Below are 18,680 nucleotides of genomic sequence, written 5' to 3'. Positions count from 1 at the left end.
AAAATATAACCAACCAACCAATCAAAATAATCTGGGTTTTGCAGAAAACTTATCCCAGAGTCACCTGGAGGTGACAGAACATCAACACAGAACCTTCTGTAATGAAAGTGGGTATTTTTCCCCCACTGAGCTAGAAATCCTTTCGGAGACGACACTTCCAAAGTGACTAGATAGTTCTCCCTAATTCACGGCAAAGCATTAATTGGATCTGACTCCTCTCGCCACCCACAGAGAGCTAGCTTCCTTTGATTTTTTTTTCCTTGGTGATCGGAGCATCCACGTTGCATTGGAACATCTCTCCATCAGGAGCTGATCGTAAACCCCCCCCCCTTAGAAATCTTCCTCCGTTTGAGCAGATCCTCACTGCTCCATCCCCACTTTTAGGAGTAGGTCAGGAAATCCATCGTCCAATTTTGACAAAGTTTATCTCCATTGATTTATGAGGCTTAATTCAGAAAATTAGGACACCCTTGTAAAGTTATAGGCCTTGCAAATGATGACTATGCGGTCTATTGATATTTTCGGTCTCCCTTTTTCGTTATTAGTTTATCTCTGTTGTACAGAAGAAGAGATAATGAACTAAAAAAATACACACAGCCCATCCTGATTTGGCGGGACGTCAAAAGTCAATTCAAAAACCCCATTATTCTTATTTCGCAGCACATGGTGGATAAGTGGCTCGCCTCCCAAGGACGAAAAAAAAACCCCCCGCAACCTATGGACAAAGCGTGGCTCCCGGCTTAATCGGGTTTTGGAGGGCCGACTTGTCCCACTTTTGAACCAGGTGTCCCTCATTTCCATAACGTCAGAGCTGGAACTCCGCCTTCCTGGATTTAGGGAGGGACCTACCGTTTCTTTTTCCAGCCGGATGTGGTCCGGAGTTTCTTTTTCGCTGGAAGTGCAGAGAGTTACTCTTGAGTTTCTACTGTTGGCAGAATTTCTCCCTTGTTTGTGTGAGGTTTTTGATCACTCCCTGCACGTTTCGTTTTTAAGAAGGAATTCTTCAAAAGTAGGTGGCCCTCTTTTTTTCTTTCATAAAAAAGAAGCCTTCCGTCACGGACAGGATTCGAACCTGTGCGGGGAAACCCCATTGGATTTCGAGTCCAACGCCTTAACCACTCGGCCACCGTGACTCTCGGGCCAAGCTTTCCGCGAGCTTCTGCTAGACAGATCAGTCTAGCAGCTGACTTTTCCCTCCCCCTCTTTTTTTCCCCCTCTTTCCTTTTCTTTTTTTAGAGCGGAGAAAGAATGAAATCACCGCCAGAAGCACAGATCTTTTTTGGGAGGGGAAGAAGATGGAATAAAGTGTCAGTCTGTCTCAACCTAGCCTCTCAATCACCCCAAAATAACGCGACCAGGTCCCTTTCCTCTGCGATGTGTCCCTTCCTCTCATGAGTCGTGCAACCACCTCCGACGGAATCTCTCCGCCGCTGCAACCACCGAGACTCCAGTTTCTAGCATAGTTTTTTTACCCTCGTTTATCGCTCACGCTTTCTCATCGACCTCTTTACAGGAATAGGGGTTTGGCTTGCCCAAGAAGATTGACGGCATGCCGGATGCCCCGCGGTCAGTGGTGTCCATGTCAAGGGATGCTCCCCTGAGCAGAGTTCCTTCCTTCTCCCATTAGCGGGATTTAGGAACAGAAACAGCAGATTAAATCATCGCTGCCTTGCGAATTCCTTAATACCGTTGTGATCCTTCCAAAGGGCAGAGCTGCATCTGACAAAGCCAAAGATTTGGGATTCGCAGCTTCTATGGAGGCCATCAATCGTGGCCTTTCCTAATGGGGCTGAGCAGCAACTTGCGCTCTCTTCCGTTCCAGGGCAGCATCACAATCCGTTGCTCGCACAGACTCACAATCCCAACAGTTGAGGCTGATCCATAACAGCAAGTGGGCTGCTCCTCCACTTCACTCTCCGGTGACTCCCCCCCCAACTCATCCCTGCCGACCTTCTGAACGGAGGTGTAAGATTGTACCAGCCCTGCCTGTGTTCACCCAGGTCTTTGTAGAAGTATAAATAAATGGCTTGCTGACCTGCCTGTGTGTATCAATGTACTTCCTTTTTAAAAAAACTCTAGTCTTTCCTGCAGCCATCTAGGCTGTGCTTTCCACCCCACCAACTGTCCCCGCACTCAGGATGCAACTCACAAGATCATTTAAACACGCGCGGATGCTCCACAAGCCTGGCATTTAATTCTGGGAGGCACCTAAGTGCCACTGCTCTCTTCTTGGAAATGGCTCCTCTTTCTTGTGTGTGGGGTGCTGGTGGTTCCCTAGAATGACCCCTGGAGGTTGCATTCTGCAGCTGCTCAGAGGCATTTTATTTCACATGTCTTTGTGTAGATAGAGCTTTGAAATCCTGATACCTAGAACATGTTGTTCACAGCACCCTGGTATTCTTTATTAGCTACACTCCCTCGTCATTGCAGTGTAAGTTGAAGCTGCCAGTTAGGCATCCCTCAGTCTCAAAAGACTATGGTAACGTGCTCTGTATGGAGGACTTGAAGCAGCGTCTAGTGTGGCTGAGGAGGCCGATTCGAGAGTGACAATCTTTTCCACACTGAAGACAAATCCAATCTGTCCCCTGTCCAGCTCCCTGGTTTTGCTGCTTTTGTGACTTCCTCTTTGCCTCAGCCTGCTGGACAAGGGTCTCTTCAAATTGGGAGAGGCTGTGATGCAATGCCTGCCTCCAGGCTGAACGCTCAGATGACTTTGGACTAACAATCAGCCTGAAGAAAACACAAGTCATGGGCCAGGGCGTGGACTCACCTCCTTCTATTACCATCTCCACACAAGAATTGGAGGTTGTTCATGACTTTGTGTACCTTGGCTCAACCATCTCTGACACCCTCTCTCTGGATGTCGAGCTGGATAAACGCATTGGCAAAGCAGCTACCATGTTCTCTAGACTCACAAAGAGAGTATGGCTCAATAAAAAGCTGACGACACATACGAAGATCCAGGTCTATAGAGCCTGTGTCCTGAGCACACTCCTGTACTGCAGTGAGTCCTGGACCTTTTGTGTACGGCAGGAGAGGAAGCTGAACACCTTCCATATGCGTTGCCTCTAACAGATTTTTGGTATCACCTGGTAGGACAAAGTTTCAAATAGAGTAGTCCTAGAACGAGCTGGAATTTTCAGCATGAACACATTACTGAAACAGCGATGACTACGTTGGCTTGGGCACGTTGTGAGAACGGCTGATGGTCGGATTCCAAAGGATCTCCTGTATGGAGAATTAGTGCAGGGAAATCGCCCCAGAGGGAGACCACAACTGCGATACAAGGACATCTGCAAGCGAGATCTGAAGGCCTTAGGAACAGACCTCAACAGATGGGAAACCCTGAAGCTGCCATGTCATCCCCAAATACGTACTTGAGCGTCAGCCCCACTAAACTTGGGCTAGAGGACTGCGGTAGGAGCCGTTCCTGGAAGTGCCCTTGGAGGCTAATGGACTAGGCCTTGTTCCCTTCTCTCTCCCAGGGATTTCTCTAACCAGATTGCCTAGCTGATTTTTCTCCTGGAGAGATGGGAGCAGGTTTTTGTTTTGTTTAAATTTTCTGCAGTTGCTTCCAAACAAACCAATTGTTGGTTGTTGTAGGTTTTTCAGGCTTTTTGGCTGAGTTCTGAAACAGCTCAAAAAACCTACAACCACCATTGGATCCTGGCCGTGAGAGCCTTCGAGAATATTGTACATTAAACCAATTGTTCTTTCTCCTTGCTAAAGGGAATGGCACCTGCCTCCTCAAACAGCGGACTGCTGTCTGATGGTAGAGGAACCCAAGGCAGTGTTTACCCACTAGAAGGCCCCAAGACATAAAAGACTTAAAACCAGTGCAATGCTTTTGAAAAATATTTGCAACTAAGCAACTTGAAGTAGGTACCAACAGTTGACTTCAACTGAAGCTTCGATTTAGGGAAGCAGAAATTCATAATCGCTCATTCACTTCCTGATTACAGGGTCAAGTGTTACATGAAGGATTTTACTGGGGAAATCATTAATAGTAACAGCCGTGGTTTTGGGGAATAATTACTACAACTATTGCTGCTGTCCTTGCTGCTAGTACTACTGCCGTTGCCTTCTTTTTGCTGTTCTGTTATTGTTCTTATTCCTCCGGGGGGGTAGAATGAACGCTGTCTCTGCCTCTTCCGGCATTTTCCTCCCCGGAAGGATCCTAGCAATTGCGACCTGTCGTCGGCAGGGGGCGAGCGGACTTCGTTTTAGCGGACCGAAAGTCTTTCCTTTCCCAGCAGGGGTCGCTGCGCCTGCTTGTATCGAGAACAGGGCGAGCGAATCTGGCTTAGCGCTTATAGCGCGCGATGGAGCGCAGCGCGGGGCCGTCGCCGGCAGAGGGCGCTCGGGAGGCCCCTGGCTGGAACGCGCGCTGCTGGCAGAGAGGGCGAGAGGGAGGCTCGGCGGCGCGGCCCAGGCCGGCGGCGCTGGGAAAATGGCGGTGCGGAAGAAGGACGGCGGCCCCAACGTCAAGTATTACGAGGCCTCCGACACCGTTAGCCAGTTCGACAGCGCGCGTGTCTGGCTGGGCAAGAACTACAAGAAGGTACCGGCCTGCCCAGGCCTCCCTCGGCCTGCCTCTGCTCCGCCCCTGCCCCTTTTTGGCAGCCCCTCCTGGAAGCTCTCGGGGAAGGGGGGGCGAGGAAAGGAAGGGAAGGGGCGCTTCTCCTCCTCCTCCTCCTCCACTTCCACGGCCCCCCCCCATCGGTTCCCTGCATCTGTCTCCTTTTGCATCGGGGAATGCACGCTTCGGACGCCGCCCCGCACCTCGGGGGCATCGTCTCGCTGATTTCCCCCCCCCCTTGCCCCAGCCCTTTCTCCCACCCCATCCCTAGGCAGCGAAGCAGGCCTGGGGGGGGGTTGGGGGGGGAATTGCAGCAATACCAAACGGGAAGAAGAGAAACACGCGTGTTGAAACGGTGCAAGAGGCGCTCCTCGGATTGAAGGCAAAAAAGGTGCTGGGGGTGTCCCCCGACAACCCGCCCTGCTCCCCATCGTTGCATCGTCTGGAGGGGTCGCATCCTCGGCGCACCGCCCTCTTGTGCTGAACTGGCCGCTTCGCCCCCCCCCAAGGGGGAGCGCCCCGATTTATCCTCTCTCCATCCGAAACCGATCATGAGCCATGGGGGGGGGAGAGCTGTGTTGGCCCTTTTGCAGCTCGCGGACGGCTTCTGGTACAGCAGGACCCCATGTTGACAACTCCTCGTCTCAATTTGTTTTTTTGTTTTTCTGCCGCCACCCCCTTTCCGAGCTCTTGGTGTCATGCTGGTGTCCCCCGCTGCCCTATTGTCTTTTGCCCCATTAAGCATTTTCTTGCTTCTGCCCTTCGTTCCCATCCTTCTGGCACAGATTCCTTCTGTTCCCGTCACCGAAACTTTCATTCATTGAGACGTTCACTGGCCTTGCATTTTGTTTCTTTATTTTACAAATACTGTAGCTTCTCTTTCTGGAGAGGTAGAAGCCCAGGATGGATCTCAGTAGTTTCTACTTACTCTGACCAGTAAGAGAATTTATAGGAAAAAGAGCATTTTTCCATTTTTGGAAGAGGAAACCATGATTTACACCCCCTGGACAGATTCTTAACTATTCTCTTAATCTTCTTTGGATGTCCAGCCTGGCTTTCATTTGTCTGTTATTAATGTGAATTTTTGTCCATTGGAGGTATTTTGTCTGCTTCAGTTTAACCTCTGTATCTCATTATTTTATATGAGAGGCACCAGTCAAAAGGGGATGGTGGCTGTTTTCTGTCTACCAATGCCATTTGCATGTTAAATCTGCTCCTCCATTCGGCTTTCCTCCCAGTACAGTACTTAGATTCTGAATGAGAAATTGATTTAATCTTTTCTGGACATCTTCCTGACCCACTGACAGAAGAGAAGAGAACTGTGGGAGTGTACAGATAGGTAACTTCTGAGTTATGGGAAATAGGACAGAAGCCGCCTTTTCAGATGTCAGCATGTGGAGCAATGCCTGGTGTTTTTCTTAAGATCTCTGTTCCTGGAAGGCTGCATCCGTTCTGCCAGCTGTGTGGTTCCCAGGGTCTTACCTTTGACCTTCTGAGCAGAAGACAGTACACGGCTGGGTCACCAGGCAGTCGCCTGGGTTTGGACTGACAGCTTCTGACCTGCCTGCTTCCCCACTTCCTGCAAGTTCAAATGACTTGTCAGTCCAGTAGTTTAGAATAAAATATGAAGGATGACAGCGCTGATGGGCTCTCTTTCAAGATCCCTCAGCAGAACGAAAAAGCTAGCAGAATGCCACCGGTTTCACATTGGAGATGGTTGGAAATGAAGTTGAAATGACCCCAGTGGTAGACAGTGTGTTAAATGCTTGTGTGTGTGTGTTTAGTCGTTTAGTCGTGTCCGACTCTTCGTGACCCCATGGACCAGAGCACGGCAGGCCCTCCTGTCTTCTACTGCCTCCCGGAGTTGTGTCAGGTTCATGTTGGTTGCTTCGCAGACACTGTCCAGCCATCTCATCCTCGGCCGTCCCCTTCTCCTCTTGCCATCACACCTTCCTAACATCAAGGTTTTTTCCAAGGACTCTTTTCTTCTCATGAGATGGCCAAAGTACTGGAGCCTCAGCTTCAGGATCTGTCCTTCAAGTGAGCATTCAGGGTTGATTTCCTTTAGAACTGATAGGTTTGTTCTCCTTGCAGTCCAGGGGATTCTCAAGAGCCTCCTCCAGCACCACAATTCAAAAGCATCAATTCTTCGGCGGTCTGCTTTCTTTATGGTCCAGCTCTCACTTCCATACATCACGACAGGAAAAACCATAGCTTTGACTATTCGGACTTTTGTTGGCAAGGTGATGTCTCTGCTTTTCAAGATGCTGTCAAGATTTGTCATCGCTTTCCTCCCAAGAAGAAGGCGTCTTTTAATTTCAGGGCTGCTGTCTCCATCTGCAGTGATCATGGAGCCCAGGAAGATAAAATTTGACACTGCCTCCATATCTTCCCCCTTCTATTTCCCAGGAGGTGATGGGACCAGTGGCCATGATCTTAGTTTTTTTGATGTTGAGTTTCAGACCGTTTTTTGCACTCTCCTCTTTCACTCTCATTACAAGGTTCTTTAATTCCTCCTCACTTTCTGCCATCAGAGTGGTGTCATCTGCATATCGGAGGTTGTTGATATTTCTTCCGGCAATCTTAATTCCGGCTTGGGTTTCTTCCAGTCCAGCCTTCCGCATGATGTATTCTGCATATAAGTTAAATAAGCTGGGGGACAATATACAGCCTTGCCGTACTCCTTTCCCAATTTTGAACCACTCAGTTGTTCCATGACCAGTTCTAACTGTTGCTTCTTGTCCCACATATAGGTTTCTCAGGAGATGGATAAGGTGGTCAGGCTTAGCTGGTGCATACATGCTTAGCTGGTGCATACAAACAGGAAGGCTGAGAAGGAGGTTTGTAGGGGTCCCCGTGTTCTTCTCTCTGTTCCACTTGAACACATTAACTGTCAAGAAATCTGTGATAAGCTGGAACCTGGACTCCCAATGTCAGTGTTTTAAAATAGTTACTAGAATACTTTTGAGACCATGGAAATTGATTTGCATTGAACCCAAACTATCCAGGAAAAATCAAAAGCACTTGGAAAAAGGTTACATTGTTAGTCTGAACAGGACGGCTCATTCTCCTGCTCCACACATTCCCTACTTGCAGTACTGTACTGTACTTTTCAAACTTTTTCATTATGACTGCAGCGTTCTAGACACTGGAACCCACTTTGTTCACTGACCATAGGTCTTGTAACACCAGAATCTTGCACCTCATTTGCTTTACTCAGAAATAAGTTAATTGTGTCCAATAGGGCTTACTCCAAAGGAAGAAGATTCATCAGTGCAGCTTTATTGTACCTAAATGCATCTAAGTGCTAAGATAAAAGGTTATTTTGTCTTTGTTTGGGGGTTTGGTCTTCTTGGGGTGCGTTGTTTCTTCTCCCCAATGATGTGTCCATTTCAGAGAGCCTTTGAATACATTTGTAATCCTTTCCTGTGACATCAGGCCCATTCTTGTCAAGAATAAGAAGAAAAGTGATTGTGGTAATAACAATGTAATATGTTGTTAAACTGAGGGTATGATCTACTTGTAGGAGGTTAAAGCACCTTTTCCATTCCTGGTGATGACCCAGTTGTGGGTTATCATGAGCTGCTACTAGTTTAAAATGAATACCCTGGGTGTTGCTTGCCATGCTGACATATCTGTGGTTTACCAAGAGATACTCTGGCTACAGTGAATCTAAAAGTGTTTATCCTCCTCCCCACAGTACATCCAAGCAGAGCCACCTACCAACAAGTCCTTGTCCAGTCTCGTGGTGCAGCTGCTCCAGTTCCAAGAAGAGGTGTTTGGAAAGCACGTCAGCAATGCACCGCTCACAAAGTTACCTGTAAGCATCACCACCTGCTTAATCCCTTAGTGGTAGAGGAAGAACAACACTTTCCACACAGTCAGCTATAGCAAGAGGTGTCTTATTTTGCCTTGGCCAATGAAGTGCAGTCCAGTCCAGTTTGAATAATATTAGTTCAAGAACTTCAACAGAAATCTTTCCTCCTCCCCATCTTCTGTGTTCTGTAGAATGACCAAAACTCTGGAGTTTACCATTACAGATAGCAGTTGAAGCATTATTTTAAGTGCTTTCCAATGTGAAAAGTTCCCATCATGTAGGAAATGTGGATGTTCAGAGGGAGCTCTTTTAATTCCTTTCTACTCAGTATGCTAGTTTTCTGTTTTTAGAGAGGAGAATGTAGAGTAAAATAGTCCCCTTTTTTTTTTCGATCTGTGGTACTGTCCTTAGAATTTTGGTCTGAGTTTGATCACAGGAAAGTAGTGAGGAACTTGTGTGCATAGTGCGGTTTGGCTGTTTGTCTGCATTTCTTGCCAATGCAGTCATGTTGTTTGGTGCTGCCGCCCTCGTGTCCTTGACTGTGAACATCTCGAAGACCTCTGGTATGCCACTGTTTGAACACAACACTAGACTAGATAGATTTTTCTTCTCATCAGCAGGGCTATTATAATCTTCTTATAGGAGTCACAGGCTACCATCATATGCAGATTGACTTAAAAAAAAAAGGCCTTATTTGCATGAGTAGGCCCTTTTTATAAAAAGCCTAATTGCAGGGAATGGAGAGATTTTCATGGTGCAACAGCTTGGAGGTAGAGTTGCTACTTTCTCTTTATGCCCGGTGATCTGCTCACACCCATCCCTTCCATTAAGTTTAGACAAATAGAGTGAAATTCCTTTCTAAGCCTCTTTGCTCTGTAAGGCTGACAAAGGGAGGTAGCTTGGGAGAATGAATGGGAAAAAGAAAGCAGATAGGTGAATGTGTGAGAATAACTGTGATCAAGTGTGTGTAGAGTACAGTATTTCTGACTCCACAGATTTTCCTCAGGGATGCATGGCTTCATCATAATCATCATCATTGTTATCGTAGAACAGCAGAGCTGTGGATCATAGAGTCCAGCTCCTGTCAAGGAAGCACAGTGGAGGGAATCAGACTCCCAACTTCTGGCTCCACAGCCAGAGACCTAAACCGCTGACCAATCCAGCAGTTCCTTGATCCATTTTGATCTAGACACTGACACAGCTTTACAAAAGCCACTCTTTACATTTTGGTGGCTAATCCAGTATCAGTGCATAACATCCATGTGGTAGAAGGATCACAATTTAGTTTAGCTGACTCCTCTCTGAAAGGATGAACTCAGTTTTCCCCATCCCATATAAAATTAATTCTGAGTTTATTGGATTGACCTTCCTTTAAAGAATCCCTCTCTAATCAAGTGGATTTACTGGATGACCTTGATTTGACAATGTGCTCAGCTAGCCTACTGATATTTTCATTGCAAGGGTCAGGCTGTTTCTCTGTGATGCTCTGGGTTATGTTGTGGCCAGCCACTGAGGAGGACATGAAGTCCCCCCCACACACACACACACATTGGAGAGATTAATTTCTAAAGTAGACACTGGTAGCTTAACTCCCTACCTGGCTTTTGCTGTCTTTTACAGATAAAATGCTTCTTAGATTTCAAAGCTGGTGGTGCTCTGTGCCATATTCTTGCGGCAGCCTATAAATTCAAGAGTGACCAAGGATGGTAAGCCCTTTCTGTGTTACTGTCATAGCATCCCCTGTGAAGGCAAGACTTCTGGATTATAGATCCACGGAGCTGACGTCCGTCCTTTTAGATTGAAATGAATGAGTATTAGATTGTTGCTTGGTAGTTATACAGTGGGGTCTTGACTTGAGAACTTAATCCGTATTGGAAGGCGGTTCTCAATTCAAAAAGTTCTCAGGTCAAGTCTGCATTTCCCATAGGAGTGCATTGAAAACCATTTGATCCGTATCTGCTCTTTTCCGTCCATAGAAACTAATGGGAAGCTGCTATTCTGCCTTCGACTACTAGAGGGGGATATTTTGTTTCTTTTTTTCTTAGGTCAAGAAAGGTTCAGGGAAGGCAGGGAAAATGCAGTCCAGGCAGTACCAGGCAGTCTGAAGACTGTCTCCCAATCCACTCTCTAAACGCTGGGAGGAGTGAGGAAGCAGACAGGCACCCTTTTCACTGGCCAACAGTTAACTGAAAGTTCAAATTTTGCACTTTCCCTGCCTCCCACGTGGTTTTTTTCAGTTCTTAACTCAAATCTAAGTATGTAAGTCAAGTCAATATTTTCCTATGAGAGTGGTTCTTAAGTCAAAATGTTCTTAACTCGAGTCGTTCTTAAGTCAAGACCCCACTGTATCTTGTAAGAAAAATACATGCGCGAGAGCTCCTCATACAGGTTTATCTGCACTGTCCTTCCAGATAGGGGGAGAAATAGATTTATACAGCATTATCAGTTGGATTTTAATCAGATTAATATATTCTGTTAATAACCTTGAATATGTTCTTCTCTGGTGGCTAATAGTACATGAAATTCCATTGTAACTCTTTTCAGAGAGGTTGACCCTGTTAACTTGCATCAGGGGAAAAAAGCCCAAAGATACTTGTGGTAGCTAAAAGATCCAACAAATATGTTATGGTGTAAGCTTTTGGATTGCAGGGTAAGCAAATCTATCCCATACTAAATATGTTAGGATTTAAGAAGCTATAAGACTCTTTGTGGTTTTGAGTGTTTAAACTTGTATACAGTTCATAAAGCAGTAACAACAGTACTGAGTCAGTGTCATTACTCAAGAGGTATTGAATAGTGATGAACTATCTGTTGCTGCATTACATATATAAGGAGCTAACCCAGTAGAAAAGCTAGGAATGAGGAGTGGGGTGCTAGTGCTAAGTACTACCCTGTAGCTGAAGTGTCCAGAATCCAAGATCAGTGGAATTTCTCCTGCCTTCCCCTACTTGTAAAATAGATTATCTGTGAGGTGTGAATTGTGTCTTTCACGAAGATTGCTTTTTTCTTCCAATAAGGCGGCGTTTCGACTTCCAGAATCCATCACGGATGGATCGCAATGTGGAGATGTTCATGACCATAGAAAAATCTTTGGTGCAGGTAAGGTGACACTTCCTGTCTCTCCATCTCCCTTGAAAAAGCACTGCTTCTGGCCACCAGGGCATTCACTTGCACCATTTGTTGGTTTTCCAGAACAATTGCCTCTCGCGACCTAACATCTATTTGCATCCAGACATCGACCCTAAATTGCAGGCTAAGTTGAAAGACATAATCAAACGGCATCAGGTGGGTAAGACTGTCAGACCACAGAAATGTGGTATCAAAAAAGAAAAGAAAAGAAATCTGTACAAGTAAAAAAAGTTTGAGCTAGTGGTAGATTGAGGGACTTGAGGATGAAAAATAATGTCACTTTATGTCAGTGTATGACCCAAAAAAGGAATTTTGCCTTGAATAACTTGTCCACAGGGAATGGTATCTGTGATGTTCTCCTATTCCTTGCTCTTCGCAATACATCAAGCAGTTAAAAGGAATAATCCTGGCTCATAGAGTGGGACGTGATTATTCAGCACTCCCCTTCTGCTGAGTAATCTCTGCAAGGGAGTCTTTCCGAAGTTTTGCCTGAGTGTTTGTGCACATTGTTCATGTCGTTTGGTCTCAGCAGAGCCGCTCTTTCCCATCAAGGGGTTGAAGAGCTCTTAAAGTAGCTGCAGAGCGGGGGTGTTTTCCTATCCCTTGCTGCAGAGTGGAAGTTTGAGCTTTGTTCAGACTTTGCAGCCAGTTTATTTGGAAATGTGTCTGGGTTTACTTGGAAGTATGTCTCACTGTCGGTAGTAGGGATGATTCCTAGATAAGTGTGCATAGGATTGCAGTCCTGGTATGTTCCTAAAAAGATGAGCTCAAATCTAAATTTGTATGGTTCCTCGTTGTGTTCCTGGCTCTTCAGATAAACAGAAAGCACCACATCACGGAGGGGGGCTAAAGAGTTAAAAGTTGAGCAAATGCCACATAGTACTGCGGCTCTTTTAGTAATGTAGCACAATAAAGTCTACATGGACATTTGTGGATTAATAGGAATCAAAAAAATGGACTCCATCTAGTGGTTTTAACTTGGGAGTATCTTGGGCCTTTTGTGGGTGAGGCTTAGTTGCATAAACAATCAGCTTTTCCCCATAGTTTTTCTAGCTGTCTTCTACTTGGTAATCTCCGTCATAATGAGCTATATTTTCCTAGAAGTTGGACATTCTCTGCTCTGGTTGTTGTAAATGTGTTTTAATGTCCTTTCAGGGAACACTAACTGAAGATAAGAGCATTGCTTCCCACATTGTCTTCCCTGTTCCTGGTAGCCTGGAGGAAGGTGAGGTTCCCGTCTATTTCTGACCAGAGTAATTCTGAATTGTTAGTTTACTCAATTCGTCACTGAGTAATGGGTACTAGATTGTGCTACTGGTTCAGGACAGCTGAGAAAATGCCGTGCTGCTCGCTGTTCAGTTTTGTAGAATAGTTTTTCCAGTAGTTTTTTCAGGAAGTGGTGCATTGGAAGGGTTATTATACAGTTGTAGCAGCCATGTTGGTATTTTCGGCAGTCAAAGAAAGAAGCTGGTTAATAAAGTGGCGGGCAGAAGTTGTGGTGGCGAAAGAAAGTAAGATACTCTTCATACATTTTTTAGAGGTAAAGTATGACTCAAATTTCTGTAGCACGTTTTGCTGGGTTTTGTTGTTGTTGTTTGTTTTGCAAACCCTGAAGCACCGTGCAATGCAGGATTGTCCTTTCACTTAGAATGGGGAGCCTTGAAGAAATGGTACCCTGTTTCCCCTGCTCTTATATTAATTTTTGCTCCAAAAAATGCATTAGGGCTTATTTTCAGGGGAAATACCTCTGAATTTCTAGTAGACTACCTCGTAGTCTCAAGGCATTTTCCAAAGGAGACTGCACAAAGCTTCTTGGAAGGGGATTGGTGGCCCTCTGTAGTATTCATTGAAAATGGGGGGGGGGGGCTCATTCACAGGGCCAGCCTTGTCCTTATCCTTGCCAGGATGGCAAATGTTCTCTCGCCAGTTTTCGGGAGGGATCACCTGGTCTGGTGAGCTCTGGCTACTCCATGAAACTCTCCAGAACAGGCTACTTCATGAATCCATTCGTGGAGGAGCTGGCCGTCTCCTTCTATAAAAGAAGGGAGGAAGGAAAGGAAGGAAGGTCCAGCAGCAACAGCCTCCATCTTTCAGACTCAGGCCTTTTCGGGGGGGGGAAGCAGCCACCTCTGGCGGTGGTCAAACATCTCGTGGGTCCTCCTCCTTTGGGGGGATGGCTTCACATAGGTTGCAGTCATTGCTGCCGCTGCCGCCGAGAGCTGTGCCTGTTTCTTGTTCTTCTTCATGGGCGCCTTGCGTGTTGTCGAACGTGCGTTCCCAGAGGCAGCTCTAGGCAGCTACCCTTGCCTTACGTCTTTTTTTCTCTGGTAGGGCAGAGGATGGGTGCTGCTGCTGCTGTCTCTTCCTGCCTTCGTTTTGCGGAGGCTCCCACAGAGCTCTTACCTTCGGTGGTAGGGCAGGATGTGACCACGGCTGCTGCAGCAGCATTCTTGTTTTGTGGAAGACTTTCAGGGACATTGGTTTGCATGAAGTTGGGACCCGGGGGGTGGAGTTTGCTCCCTGCTTCAGGCTGTTTGGGCCAACCTAGGCAAATGGAAAGAAGGCATCACGATTTTTTTCCTTAAATCTTAGAAATCTTTCTTTTCTTTTCTTTTTTCTGAAACAGGCTGTCCTGCTAGTATCATCCCAAAATCTCTTGGCAGAAACTCAGAAACAAACGGCAGTGTACTGTAATCCCTTTCCTCCTGCCCTATTGCTCTGAAGTAGCAATGATTGAATGATGACTAATTTCTCACAGGATGCAACCATGACTGCTTGCCTATGTGTTTATTCTGTGCTCTGCTTATTTCATTTTTTATTAAGAATTCAGTCTTCTGCACTTCAGCCAGCTTGGCAGTAAAATATCATGAAGTACAAAGTGGTCTTAAAAACCTGAATCAATAAAACTAACTACTAAAGAAATTTTAAAAGCCCCTTCCCCCAACAGTCTTTCCTTGGAAGAATAACCATGTAGGTGTTAGGGAGGAGATTCTACAAATGTGATCCATTGCCCAAAAGGACCAGATCTTTGGTCTCTTGTCTTTAGGTAGTGGGGATACCCAGGCAGAACCTCTGAGGGATAGTCTCAGGGCACAGATGGGTTGTTATTGGTGCAACCATTCTTTCCTCCCCATAGGGTTATAAACCCACTTCTACAGGATTTTGGGTTAATTTGCTGTCACAAATGCAGTGTATAATACAAGTGATGTATTAAAAGTACTGTAATAAGGCATTCCCAGTGTAAACCGATGGCTTGGATAACAGTCCCTAATTCATTCTCCCTCCCCCTCCCCCTTTCTTTTTTGTAGAAGAGTGGGTTCGGCCAATTATGAAGAGAGATAAGCAGGTCCTTCTGCACTGGGGCTACTACCCTGACAGGTGAGCTGAGCCTAGTGTTAGGATTTGACATTCATACATCTTTCCTGTCCTCTGAGGGTGTGCTATAAAGCAAAGCAAAGCAAAGCGTGCTGCTTATATACCGCCCCATAGCGCTTCAAGCACTCTCTGGGTGGTTTACATGTTAATTATGCAGGCTACACATTGCCCCCCCCCCCCGGCACAGCTAGCTGGGTACTCATTTTACCGACCTCGGAAGGATAGAAGGCTGAGTCAACCTTGAGCCGGCTACCTGGGATTTGAATCCCAGGTTGTGAGCACAGTTTTAGCTGCAGTACAGCGGTTTAACCACTGCGCCACGAGGCTCCTTTATAAGTGAACTTTGGTTTGCCAGTCGTACCCACACCTTGGAGATCTCCTTGTAGGGTGGCGAGTTCTTGGCCTGACCCTTTCAGGACTGTTGGCTTCCCTTTGTAGCTATGACACATGGATCCCAGCGAGCGAAATTGAGGCCCCGGTGGAGGATGCCCCCACGCCAGAGAAACCCCGCAAGGTAAAAAGTTGTGTGATGTACGAGTTGTACTTCTGGCAACTGTGTCAAAAGAGGCTACTGTGAAGCAGCTAAATGTGAGGTTGCCATGCCTTACGCCTATAGCTTATAGGACTGGGAAGTGGTGTCTTTTCCCTTCTTAGTTCCGGGTGCTCAGAGTTCTTTTCTCCTGATGCCCAGGTTCATGCAAAGTGGATCCTGGACACTGACACTTTCAATGAATGGATGAATGAAGAGGACTATGAAGTTAATGACGAGAAGAGTCCTGTCTCCCGCCGGAAGAAAATTTCTGCAAAAACTCTCACCGATGAGGTATGCTGTTTTTATAGCAGCTGTAGAACCTTCTTGAGTGAAAACATTTGCTGAACACATCTGAAAAGTCGGCATGGAAGGGTCTCGGTAGTCCACCCCTTTTACCGTGACTAGCACTTTATATGTTAAAAATCACTCTGGAAGCATTTTAAGTGAAAAAAAAAGTTATCTTTACTTACAGTTGCTGTCTATAGTTGCAGCCAGCAGAAAAATAAGAAAAATTGAGTGTCAACACCTGGGAGAGATCCTTTCATGTTTCCTGCATGCTTGAAGGTGGAAAAGAGAGAAAGAGAGAGACTAACAAACAAAGAAATCGAAGGAAACAAACAGGAAGATGGGGGGCAAGCTAGAGGTGGGAAAAAGAACTTTAGCAATAGGTAGGAATTCGATTCCCCAGTGTTCCTCCATGACAGAGTCTGGACTTGATGGTCCATAGGGTCCCTTCTAGTTCTGCCGTTCTGAGATTGTGATTATTATACCTCAAATGCTTTGCACAAAAAAGGCATTCTGAGTAGACAGAGTATATAATCAAAATCTCCCTTTGGTGTATCTGTTTGCCATTTCAGACTTTAAGTGAAGGACGGAAGGTTCCTCTCCTACTAAAATAAACACACAACACTCCTCCTTGCACATAGAAAACAATCTTGAAAGGGAGAAGACAGAGCCACACCTTCTTTGAGACATGCTAGTCTGGAGTGACAAGCTCTCTACCCCAGGAATCTGCAGTAGTCCTGTCCAGCAGTCGATATGTCATTTGAGACAGCTAATGATCCTTTGACTTTTTGGCTGTTGAATTGCTAGAAACAGGGCTGGGGGTACTAAGTGAGAACTAGGACCCTGAGAAACTGCTGCCCTGGACTCCTTCAGCAGATGCTCAGCATTGCTACCTGCTAAAACCACTGGCCTCCTTCTGCCTCTTTAGGTTAACAGTCCTGATTCAGATCGACGAGACAAGAAGGGGGGAAACTATAAGAAAAGGAAGCGCTCTCCTTCCCCTTCCCCTACTCCTGAAGCTAAGAAGAAGAATGCTAAGAAAGGGTAAGGACAGGCCTTTCTCCGCTGTTTGAATCTGAGCCAGCTACAGCTCAAGATCATTCTGGCACTGTATTTGTTGTTTTGTTTTAATTTTTTTCCTTCTGGTGCCTTTAACAAGACTTTTGAGATACCTCCTTTTCCTCCTTCCTCCGCAGACCCTCCACACCTTACACCAAATCCAAGCGTGGCTACCGCGAAGAGGAGCAAGAAGACCTTACTAAGGACATGGATGAGCCTTCTCCTGTCCCCAACGTGGAAGAAGTCACTCTACCAAAAACAGGTCAGAAGCCCAGCTATTACTGGACTTCCCCTCTACAACCATCTTTCTTCCTGAACGCCATACATTGAGGAGGGTAGGTTGAGAGATCCTTCATTGCTCCGTAGAACAGTTTGATGGGTCGAACAGGATTTTCGTTTCAGGCTGTATGCCCTGCTGTTGCTTGTGACACAGTACTGCACCTACGGATCTGCTGATAGTTGGATCTGTCATACCTGCTGGCAGGACAGATGCCAAAATCCTCTGAAGGTTTCCTCCAGTAAAATATCTTTTCCTTCCTTTCTTCTTTTGTAGTCAACACCAAGAAAGATTCTGAATCTGCTCCTGTGAAGGGAGGCACCATGACCGATTTAGGTAAGGGACCCTTTCCTCTTCGTAGCCTTGTTTTTTACAGGGCTGTAAAGATTTAAGGAACTAGATTTGGTGGACAGTGTGCCTGAAGAACTTTGGATAGAGGCTCGTAACATTGTACAGGAGGCAGCAACAAAAAACATCCCAAAGAAAAGGAAATGCAAGAAAGCAAAGTGGCTGTTCAACGAGGCCTTAGAAATAGCAGAGAGGAGAAGGGAAACAAAATGCAAGGGAGATAGGGAAAGTTATAGAAAATTGAATGCAGACTTCCAAAGAATAGCAAGGAGAGACAAGAGGGCCTTCTTAAATGAACAATGCAAAGAAATAGAGGAAAATAACAGAAAAGGAAAAACCAGAGATCTGTTCAGGAAAATTGGAGATATTAGAGGAAGATTTTGTGCAAAGATGGACATGATAAAAGACAAAAATAGGAGGGACCTAACAGAAGCAGAAGACATCAAGAAGAGGTGGCAAGAATACACAGAGGAATTATACCAGAAAGATTTGGATATCCCGGACAACTCAGACAATGTAGTTGCTGACCTTGAGCCAGACATCCTGGAGAGTGAAGTCAAGTGGGCCTTAGAAAGCTTGGCTAACAACAAGGCCAGTGGAGGTGATGGCATTCCAGTTGAACTATTTAAAATCTTAAAAGATGACGCTGTTGAGGTGCTACATTCAATATGCCAGCAAGTTTGGAAAACTCAACAGTGGCCAGAGGACTGGAAAAGATCAGTCTACATCCCAATCCCAAAGAAGGGCAGTGCCAAAGAATGCTCCAACTACCGTACAATTGCACTCATTTCACACGCTAGCAAGGTTATGCTCAAAATCTTACAAGGTAGGCTTCAGCAGTATGTGGACCGAGAACTCCCAGAAGTACAAGCTGGATTCCAAAGGGGCAGAGGAACTAGAGACCAAATTGCAAACATGCGCTGGATTATAGAGAAAGCCAGAGAGTTCCAGAAATACATCTACTTCTGCTTCATTGACTATGCAAAAGCCTTTGACTGTGTGGACCACAGCAAACTATGGCAAGTCCTTAAAGAAATGGGAGTGCCTGACCACCTTATCTATCTCCTGAGAAACCTATACGTGGGACAGGAAGCAACAGTTAGAACTGGATATGGAACAACTGATTGGTTCAAAATTGGGAAAGGAGTACGACAAGGCTGTATATTGTCTCCCTGCTTATTCAACTTATATGCAGAATACATCATGCGAAAGGCTGGACTAGGGGAATCCCAAGCCGGAATTAACATTGCCGGAAGAAATATCAACAACCTCCGATATG

At 45.9% G+C, this 18,680-nt stretch overlaps 1 protein-coding gene and 1 non-coding gene across 10 annotated transcripts in view; one reads left to right on the top strand and one right to left on the bottom strand.

The window, feature by feature from the left end:
* Positions 1-1,051: 1,051 nt before the first annotated feature.
* On the bottom strand, positions 1,052-1,133 carry TRNAS-CGA (transfer RNA serine (anticodon CGA)). Its single transcript has one exon. It is a non-coding gene; the product is annotated as a tRNA-Ser (tRNA).
* A 3,229-nt stretch (positions 1,134-4,362) lies between these two features.
* The window catches only part of SMARCC2 (SWI/SNF related BAF chromatin remodeling complex subunit C2), a 34,839-nt gene continuing 20,521 nt past the window's right edge, over positions 4,363-18,680 (top strand). For 6 of the 9 annotated variants that reach the window (XM_072990859.2, XM_072990857.2, XM_072990856.2 and 3 more), the window contains exons 1-12: positions 4,364-4,561; positions 8,280-8,399; positions 10,017-10,102; positions 11,414-11,495; positions 11,589-11,681; positions 12,681-12,750; positions 14,834-14,903; positions 15,339-15,414; positions 15,592-15,723; positions 16,646-16,761; positions 16,914-17,038; positions 17,330-17,389. In XM_072990859.2, coding sequence (XP_072846960.2) covers positions 4,451-4,561; positions 8,280-8,399; positions 10,017-10,102; positions 11,414-11,495; positions 11,589-11,681; positions 12,681-12,750; positions 14,834-14,903; positions 15,339-15,414; positions 15,592-15,723; positions 16,646-16,761; positions 16,914-17,038; positions 17,330-17,389 — 1,141 coding nt within the window. In that variant the 5' untranslated portion in view covers positions 4,364-4,450. Of the gene's footprint in view, positions 4,562-8,279; positions 8,400-10,016; positions 10,103-11,413; positions 11,496-11,588; positions 11,682-12,680; positions 12,751-14,833; positions 14,904-15,338; positions 15,415-15,591; positions 15,724-16,645; positions 16,762-16,913; positions 17,039-17,329; positions 17,390-18,680 lie in introns of all 9 variants that reach the window. The other 3 variants (XM_078384375.1, XM_020785355.3, XM_072990858.2) reach the window with 2 other exon arrangements.

Source organism: Pogona vitticeps, chromosome 2 (assembly GCF_051106095.1).
Source record: "Pogona vitticeps strain Pit_001003342236 chromosome 2, PviZW2.1, whole genome shotgun sequence".
NCBI classification, from domain to species: domain Eukaryota; kingdom Metazoa; phylum Chordata; class Lepidosauria; order Squamata; family Agamidae; genus Pogona; species Pogona vitticeps.
The sequence above is the reverse complement of the archived record's forward strand: the minus strand, read 5'-3'. Positions and strand labels throughout refer to the sequence as shown.